Below are 9,508 nucleotides of genomic sequence, written 5' to 3' on the forward strand. Positions count from 1 at the left end.
GTTGGAATGTTTATTGAAGAGACATTTTACTTTTAATAGTGCTCGCTATTATTTCCACATTTCCACTTTTGCAGAACTTTATTTTTATGTGGAGTTTTATTTCTAGCTGCAAAAATATGTAGAATAGTAATAATTCTGGTAAATCTTTTGAATTGTCTCTTTTTATCTTTCATACCCAAACGTGTTCAAAATAATAAAATACATTTGTAGCATTTATATATATTTTTGGGGGGAGGATGGATGAGGTATCACCCTGTTCTTCTGACTGACTAATAATAATAATAATAATGATAATAATCATAATAATGTGATTGGAATGAATTTTTGCGCAGTTGAGGTATGGCAAAAAAGGTTCCTCACAGCCTGAAAGGTGAATAGCTTGGGTATTTTCTCGTGCCCGGCCGGTAATGTAGGTCAAGCTTGTGAGTTGGGAAGCTGGCGAGAGAGCGACTCAGTGATTTCCATTGTGCATCCTGTGTGAGAGGATGCAGTGAGAGGAAGCGATTGAATAATTCAGCATATTTCCTGAGCCATAATGGCTCGCTGCCGCGAGGTTAAGTGCTGCGTCTTGGTGCATCCGTCCGTCCGGCCGGCCGGCTTTCGGGGTTTGGCTGCAAATGACGCGAGAGTGGCTCGCATTATCAATGTGATCTCATGCTTGGTCGCCAACGACGAAGTCCAACAAATGGCTCCAGCGAAGCCTTGTGATAAGTGACAATCACCCAAAAATTGAGATTGTTCTAACTCACGTGGCAAACCGATATTGTGTCAACTGTTGCCCACTCGGCAACCATTGCAGCCTGGTCATCCTGGAAGGGGGATTCTCCCATCTGCGGCCCCTTCTCAAGGTCTCTCATTTTTCCCCAGATGGGGTTTTGGGAGTTTTCGTGAATACTTGTCAACTGTGGGCATGTGAAGCCCTTTGAGACGGTTTGTGATGAACGGTTATAGAAATGAATGTGACCTTTTTTGGCGGTGGTGCAGGATGCAGGGATGTGCCACCACCCCCTACCAGGGATAGTGGGTGGCGCTATAGCCTTGTCAGAAATCTGTGTAGCCTCAGTTAAGCCCCTAAAGCATTTTATTTGATGCTGGAGCCTTCCCTGGCGGGGAGTGAAATGTTTATTATTGGTGGCATCCCCAGATTGGTTCCGATTGTTGTTTGATCCGATCGCCCACTGATTCATATTTGGTCCGAAATGAGCCCCAATGGGAAGCAGGTGGTGACATGAACTTGCCAAACTTTTCTGCCTTTGGCTTCTGTTGTGAGTGGAGCAATGGTCAAAGTTTGCCCAGAAAATGGTGTACAAATCGTCTTTTTTTTTCGACAAGTCTGTTGGTTTCCACACCATCTTCGCATCTGGTTCAAGAAACACAAAGCACAAGCGTCCCGACTGAGCTCTTAAAAGAGGGTGGGAACGTGCTGCGAGCAGATGCTTTATCGCTGTCCTTGAACGTAGCAGCTGCATGCTTGAACACAAGCCAGCAACTCTGACGGACATTCCGCGCTTGATTTTTTTGTTTCATTCCGAAAGGATCGTCTTCTGAAAGAAAAAAAAAAAAAAAGCAGTAATAGTCGGGAATTCCAGAGGGGAGTTGTTGTTGTTGTCATACCAGCAGCAGGAACAGGAAGCGAGTTGAAACTTCTCGCCTGACCGCGTGACCCCTGCAGATAACATTCCCATCCCACCCCCCAGGACCCTCCCCACCCACCCCAACCCCTCCCGTCACCCACCCTCCATCCCTGCATCCTCCTCCCCTGTGAAACTTCTTTCTGCTGCTGACTTGTACATTTTTGTGTGTTATGGCAATTCATCACAGTTCATTTTCTTGCTGTGGCCACAAGCAATGACCAAAAGTCGACATTTTCATCCATTAGCCACCAACCATATGTCTCGTTGTCAAGGTTCTAATTTGGTAGCTTTCAGATCAAATCTGTTGGGTGAATTCGTCTTTGTCCAAAATGGCCCTGAAATTGCCACTTGCAAACAAAAGTCTTCCTGTGTCTGTTTTGGCGCGGCTTCTTCAGAATTTTTTTGCGAGGCTACTCATGATAGACATGGCTCCCAAATTTCACATTTGCTAAGTGAAACTGAATTTTCCAAAAGTCCACCAGTATGCGACTGACCTGGAAATGGCCACTTCCAACCGAAATAGCTGACTTCCTGTGTCTGTTTTGGCGTGGCTTCTTCATCTTTTTTTTGGAGGGGGGAGGGCTACCCGTCCGTGGTAGACATGCCTACTAAATGTCAAAACGCTAAATGAAACGGGCTTCAGGGGCTGAATGCTCTCGAAATTGCATGAGTTGGCGACTGACCTGAACATGCCCAAAAACTCAGCTTCAAACTCGGCCCCGCCACCCTTCACCCCTGTGAGCCTGTACAGGATAACTTCATCTTGTTCAGTGGGGAAAAAAAAAATGTCCCATTTTCCCGCCTCCCGGGATGCTGATGTGTCGCCCAGCCTGAACTTTGACCCCTGGTTCATTTGGACTACTCTGTGGTGACAGGTCTAAACAACAAAAAAATCGGAGTAAACATTCCGGGGTGGCTGCATGATTGATTGACAGTTGTATGGGCGTTTGACGGACAGACGGTTTTGCCTCGGGGAGGGCGACTCCCAAGGGGGACAAGAGGATGGGTGAGGTGGGGGGGGGTTCAGCCCTTGCTTTGACAGAGGGGTCAAAGGCTGGTTGTCTGTTCACTTTGGAGAGCAGCAGGAGTCCTTTTTATTGTGGGAGGTGGGGGGGGCTCCGCACACATTCTTCATTGATCACTCCGTAAACGAGACAAACGCTCACAACTTCAAGCGTTGACTCGCCGGAACGCTGTTGCTAACTAAAACAGCGGCGACTGCCCAGCCCTGCAGTTGGACTGAAGTGTGGAGTCTCACCGCGTGGCCTAAATGAGCTCCCTGATTGGACGTTCAAGTTAGCGATGATTGGCATTGGGAAAATGTAAAAGTAGGACTTTGTTCCTATTTATTTTGACGTTCATTACTTTGGCTCGTTGCAGTTTTGGCTTTTTCACAGATCATTGCAACTTTTTTAATGACTCCATCCTTGTGACTTCACTTTTTTTTTTTTAAACCCCTGCCCCCCCCCCCGAAAAAAAAAAAAAAAAAAACAATAACACACAGATGCCCGTTGATGTTCGGAAAGCTCCTTTTTATTGGGTCGTCGTCAGCAGCCACACCAAATAGCCAGAAAAAAACAACAAACGACAAGCACACACGTAATCTCGCACTGTACTCCATGGCGGCGAGTAACCTGTAAATAAATAACCAAATACACCACGTCGGCAAAGAAACACGTGCTCTTCATATATCATTATAATAAACCGAATAATAATATCTCACTTTTTGATAGACTTCTCGATATATTGTTCCGTATACTCTCCTTAAATTTCTTTACAACAAACAAACAAGATGCCAATTGTGTACCGAAAGCACGAGTAGTGGTTATACTGTGTGGAGTGTCGGAGGGGCGCGGGGCAACCTAAGGTGAATGGGCAATATGCAGCCCGAAAGCATTCGATCAGCTCACCATACAAAAAATAACACAACACAAACGGTTAATTCCACAACACAAAATTTCATAGCTCATAATAAGAAGACTATTTCATTAATTTTTTTGTTCCTAAATGTAGCCCTTAGAGGACTGAAATGGCCCCTGATTGGAAGAAGGTTGCATCCCGCCCTCCCTCCATCTGTAGCTAATGAACTAACATTAGCCTCAAACCAGAAATAAAAAAAGAAAGGTACCTTTACGCGCGCATCCAAGAATAAATTCAAGTGTCGTTTTTGTTGAAATAAAAGAATCTTGACCATGAGCAGCCACATGACAGTTTAAAATGCTCTCTGTGGCGACTTTGCATATTTTTTTCCCCCCCAGATTGTCTATTCTCGCAAGAATTTAGTAGGATTTGTTGGAAAAAAGCAAAGTGAGTAGTTAAAAAAACAAACAAAAAAAATTCATGGGGTTCATTGAAAAAGTGTGTAAAATTGTGTATTAGGGCCACATTCTTTTACGCGAATGAAGTGAAAATATCACGAAAAAAATGCGAAGTTTACGATGCATTTGGACTATTACAAGGACGAACGTAAACAATATTTATTGTCAGAAAATGACAGTTGCCAAGTCAATTTAGGACATCAGTCACGGAATTTTCTGAAATTTTTTTTGTAGTTTTTAACTCTTTCTTTTAACTTTTTAATCGCAATTATACACCTTTTATTCTTTACGACGTTTGTAATATTATGACTGAATCATGCAAACATTTTAATTTTTAATGTAAATATTACAACCTTTTTTCTTTTTTCCCCATATTACATTTTAAAATGATTTCCCAACTGTAGTGATATATTTTTAGGGATGTGGGACGCCAAATGTGACATTTTCAACCATCTATACGAAAGACATTTTCTCCACTATCCTACTAAATCCTTGTCCATCCTTTTTTGGATCGTTTTGGCGCTGTTCCCGGCCCCAAAAGTTCCTGAATTGACAACCGTTGTCATGGTAACACAATCCCCCCCAAAAAATCAATTCCGACGTCACTTGCTCATATCTGCATATAAAAATAAAGGAAGATTTTAACGCGTCGGGTGGTAGTGTTCATGCATCCCGCAAACACACACGCACGTTCACTTGAAAACATGCACACACACATGCACACACACGTCAGGAGACCCGAGCCTCACCCCAGCACCCCCCCCCCCACCCCGCCTTCTTCTCCGTGCGCCAAAACACCGCAACTCCTTCCTGCGTTCTCGTCTGGCCCATTAAGAGCAATCATGGAGATAATTGCCCGTCTGATCAACTCTCGACGGGAGGCTTTTAGTCGTCCGGCCGGTGAGTGAGGAGAGGCAAGCGCGGCCGGGCCGGAGGGATGGGAGGATCAAGTGTGGGGGGAGTCAGGCGATGCAAGGGAGTCCGGCGTTAGGGCGGAGGCCTGATCAGGGAGCTTGGCGACAGACTGAGAAACCCGACCGGACCGGCGCAAAGATGTAGCAGCAAGGCTAAAAATAAGACGACAACAAAGACAAGTCCTTCTTCGTCTTCACGCAGACACAGAGAGACACGCACGCACACCCTCGGCCCACCCTGTTGTTGGTTAACACGGCTGTTGAGAGAAAAAAAAAAAAACGTACGATACTGCGCAAAAGTCTCAAGCCGCCGGCAATGATTGTGGTTTTGTGAAAGAACAACTTCCGAGCATTTCTATGACATTTTGGAGTGTGACGGCGCCATCGGTTTTGGGTTGGAGGATCTTATTAAAAGTGTGTACAATCCCAGGCTCCACCGTATGGTCCTCCAGGAACCAGCAACTTAACGGCGACTTTTGCGCAGGATCGTGCGTCCACCTCATACAAATGAAACGATGAACTTAGATTTCATTCAGAATTTCAAGTGAGGCCACATTTCCAAAATTCAATGTCGTTGAGAGTTTCCTGCGAGCCAACCCAAATACAATTGACCTCAGTGGCCCACAACATTTGCGTAGTACCGTCCTTTTTTCAATCAAAGTGTTCCAGAGGTGCTGCAAATGTACTGTGCAAAAGTCAAAGGCTACCACCAGTGATCAGGGATCAGGACAGATTCGGTTTGAAGGCATTCTATGAGATCTTCTCATCAGGTGCCACGTGGAAACCATTGGAAACTGGTGAAGGACCTCATTAAAAATGCAAGTCTCATGCCAGCATCCGGCGTCCAGCTCTGCGATTTACCTTGGGGATGCGTCAGTGTCATAGAAACGAGCTTAATAGCATTGAGATTCCAATTAGGCAGGTCGTGGTCCCTTTTTTCAGGTGAGGTACTACGCAAAAGTCACCGCCGGTGATTTCTCGGGTTTGGTTAAAAGCCATTTCTGATGATGTTTTCTCAAGGTGTGGCACGTAGAACCCATTGATTTTGGCGGTGGATCGAGTTTAAAGTCCCAGAATCCATCGTCTGATTTTCCAGGAACCAGAAAGGTGCCTCTGATCTTACATACTATTTTCCTCGGTGGCCTGCCACTTTTGCGCAGTACCGTGTGTCCACCTAATACAACTGAGCTTAAGAATGGCATTGAGATTCTGCTCAAACCGGGTGCGGTTCCGTTTTTCCGTTGTGCCAAAGCATTCCGGATGTGCTGCGATTGTCCGCACGTTTAAATCGTTGGTTCCTTGGCCCTTACGGTTATTCACTCTTTAAGTACTTACCGATGACCACATTCACTTTTCATGTAGAAAATTTCATTGAACACGATGACGAAAAATTGTGAACAAAGACTTTTCTTGCTGATGGAGAGGATAGTTTGCCAATGTGTCAAACTGCTGCAGTATAGCGCCAGTTACTGCCAATGAACACTTACTTGATTTTCAGCAGCCTCCGCAAACAACATTCTACTTCAAATAAGCCCAGTATCGGACCGATACCGATACCTGATCTTAGATCCCTTAAGTTGGAAATGCTACATGAGCGCGTATGTTGTCACAGACCTCCTCCTGTCTGGTGATGGTGGTCTGCCGCTGCTCCAGCATGGCGAGGAGCTCCGAGATTCAGGGTAATCCGTCGTGGTCGAGCCGTGAGTTGCCGATCCGGTCCGTGGTCCAGGCGTCGATCGTAAAGCGTCAGGAGGTGGTCCGTTAATAAATAAATGCATGTCAGACATCTCCATTAGGTAGAAGAAGGACGGCAAATTCAGTTCTTCTTCAGGTTGGGCTTTTAGTTTCCAAGGCAAACAGGCACAGTAAAGCTTTTGTCCCCCTCGAGCTGGAGAACAGATGGCCGCCTACAAGGCAGGTGAGCACAAGTAATGGTTGGCGCCTTGTTGCCACCAATCCAGGCCTGTCATAGTGACTTCTCCACAGCCTTGCTCACGGAGGGATGACCCGGGTTGGGGTTTGAAGCGGAGATCTTGCGGCACACAGTGTTGGTGTTGCTGCACCGGCAGCCAGGTCGCGTGGCCCGGTCGTGGGCACAGTGGCACAAGGCGAGGCACAGCCGGGCAGGGGGGTAGCAGCAGAGGCAGGGCAGGCAGAGAGCCAGGAGGCCCATGGTGCCCCAGCGGGCCAGGGCGTGGGCTGGGGCGCAGGAGCACGGCCGGTCGGCGCAGTTGTCCTCGTCGTCCTGCGCCGAACAGTGGTAGAAGAGGCCCTTGACACAGCACAGGCAGGTGCCGTACTCCACCGCGTTCTCGGCGGAACACAGGCAGCGCTGCCCGCAGGCCCAGCAGGAGGGAAGCCGGCGTGGGGCACAGCACTCGTGGCACTTGCAGCGGGCGCAGCGCTCGCAGATGAACTGGTGCCGGCCCGGCTCGTCCTCGGCCAGGATTTTGCTCAACGAGTAGTCGGACTTGAGCAGCTCCCCTTTCGGTTGAGTACGCACCACCGAGGTTGAGCCGGAGTGCGAGGGCGTCAAGCCCGCCAGCAGCCTCTGGTCCGAGCTGGCGCTGGTCCGGGACATGGAGGAGCTCACGGTGCTGGAGCGGCTGATGCGGGACATGCGGGCTTGCTGCTGACTTTGACTGCGGGGCAGGGCGGTGTGGCCCGGCAGATGAGGGTGCTGCGAGTATATTCCGTGCGGGTGTCTCTCGTCGTGGGCATAGAAAAATCCAGACTGGGATGCCAGTTCCAGCGCCACTGGTCGGTCCACGTAGTCATTGTAGGCCCGGATGGCACGGATCTGGTCGAGTGACAGCACCGGGACCTGCTGGAGGTCCAGCCCGTCCAACTCCATCCTAAAAGAGTGAGCGGGGTCCATATCGGAGACCCACAGAAGGCGGTACCAAGGTGGGCGGCACCGGGGTGGGCGGCTCCAGGCCGACGCTCACGGGACATCAGATAAACCTGCGAAGGTGGGAGTCAGTCACACAACAAGAGTGTTAGTTGATTACCTGGTGCTAATGCTACATAGCCGTAGTCAAAAATGCAGTCAGAGTTATTTTGCATGATCTGGCTAACTCACGCGCACAAGCTAACTAACGAATATGTGAGGAACCCCAACAACGCTGCAGTCAGATGTCTTTTGAGATTCTGCCACCTATCGAGCAAACAAAATAACGAACCAGCAAACAAGCTAAAAAAAAACAAAACGATATAGTCAGAAGTTTTTACATTGTTCTGCTAACTAAGCAACCAACTAACTATTTATGGAGTCAAATATCTTAGCTTCAGATGCTTCTACTAACTACTGTATCTAGTTAACAAGCTTACAAAACTAACTAGCAGCCAGGCTAAATGATCGTGCAGCTGCATGTTATTACATCCTGCTATGCAAATGCCGAGCCAGCCAACAAATTTTCTAACGAGCCAGCAAGCTCAGAGTTTTTAACATATTTCTGCTAATTGTATCGCTAAAAATTCAACCAACTAACAAAGTAATGCTACAAAATGAGGAAGATAGACTGCTGTGAATAAATGAATGCAATTTCATTGGACAAATATTAGAATATGAGTTGTACAAGAAATTTAGGTCAGTCCTTCTGATAATCCTCAGGCCAGCATAAAGGGCCTTGTGTCCCCGTATAAATTAGCTGTAAAGATGTCAGATAGATGCTCGGGAAAGGAAAATAAAGACGAGAAGTGCAGGAAATGCACAGGCAGCAAAGTAGAGTCAATTGAATAAAAGCTGCAGATGAATGGATAAGCACATAAGGGAAAAGGCAGAAGTCTCGGATTAAAGACCTTTTGAGGGCATGCCAAAAAATACATCGAACATCTCTAAAAACATGGCCGGAGATTTGTCGTGGCTCTTTGTAGACTTTCGGCTCAGTGCGGGGAAAGGAGAACCTGACAAAAATGGAGAACTTGAGCCCTTCTTAAAGCCGAGCGCCATTAAAATCTCGTAGGGTTGGGGTAGGGTAAAATTCAGGGGTAGGGTTTCAAATGCTTAGGGTTTCAGTTTGCAGTTACTGTTTCACGTTTGGACTCCAACTTCATGTAGGGGGTTCATGTCAAGTCTAGGGCTTTAGGTGATGTTGTGTTGTGTTCCAGTTTAGGCTTCAATAGCCTACCGGGAGGGCAACTGCGTATTACTAATTGGGCCAAAGTTGACACTTGCATGTTACTCGCACGACGAGCAATATTGTAAAATCCTACTTGTTAACATCTACTACCTAGTACGGTACTTCACTAGTAGTTCTGACAACAACCGAACTCATGAACAAACAAACTTACTAGTGAGCAAGCTAAATAAGTGTACAGCCGGATGTCTTTCCATAACAATGCCAACGAGCCAACAAATTAGCTCAATAGCGAGCGAGCTAAATAACTGTACGGTCAGACAGTCTAATTATACTGTTTAGCCAACAAACCAATTAGTGAGCAAGCTAAATAACTAACTAGATTGATGTGAAAAATCTTGCTCTCTGCTTCCGTGACAAAAAAAAAAAAAAAACACGCACGCTCAAGGTCGAAATGTGCTTCTTCCTGTGGCACTTGCAGCGGGCGCAGCGCTCGCAGATGAACTGGTGCCGGCCCGGCTCGTCCTCGGCCAGGATTTTTCTCAACGAGAAGTAGGACCAGA

At 47.0% G+C, this 9,508-nt stretch overlaps 1 protein-coding gene across 1 annotated transcript; it reads right to left on the reverse strand.

Moving 5' to 3' along the window:
• Positions 1-6,545: 6,545 nt before the first annotated feature.
• Positions 6,546-7,760, reverse strand: LOC109517720 (protein sprouty homolog 3). The gene has a single exon (XM_019873052.1). The coding sequence runs from the start codon at positions 7,742-7,744 to the stop codon at positions 6,833-6,835; it is 912 nt and encodes a 303-aa protein (XP_019728611.1). The 5' UTR covers positions 7,745-7,760; the 3' UTR covers positions 6,546-6,832.
• Between the last annotated feature and the right edge of the window lie 1,748 nt (positions 7,761-9,508).

This window comes from Hippocampus comes, unplaced genomic scaffold (assembly GCF_001891065.2).
Source record: "Hippocampus comes isolate QL1 unplaced genomic scaffold, H_comes_QL1_v1.1 scaffold33, whole genome shotgun sequence".
NCBI classification, from domain to species: Eukaryota; Metazoa; Chordata; class Actinopteri; order Syngnathiformes; family Syngnathidae; genus Hippocampus; species Hippocampus comes.

Excerpts from the sequence above, each read along its gene's own strand:
- LOC109517720 (XM_019873052.1), bottom strand. The coding sequence starts at position 7,744 with ATGGACCCCGCTCACTCTTTTAGGATGGAGTTGGACGGGCTGGACCTC.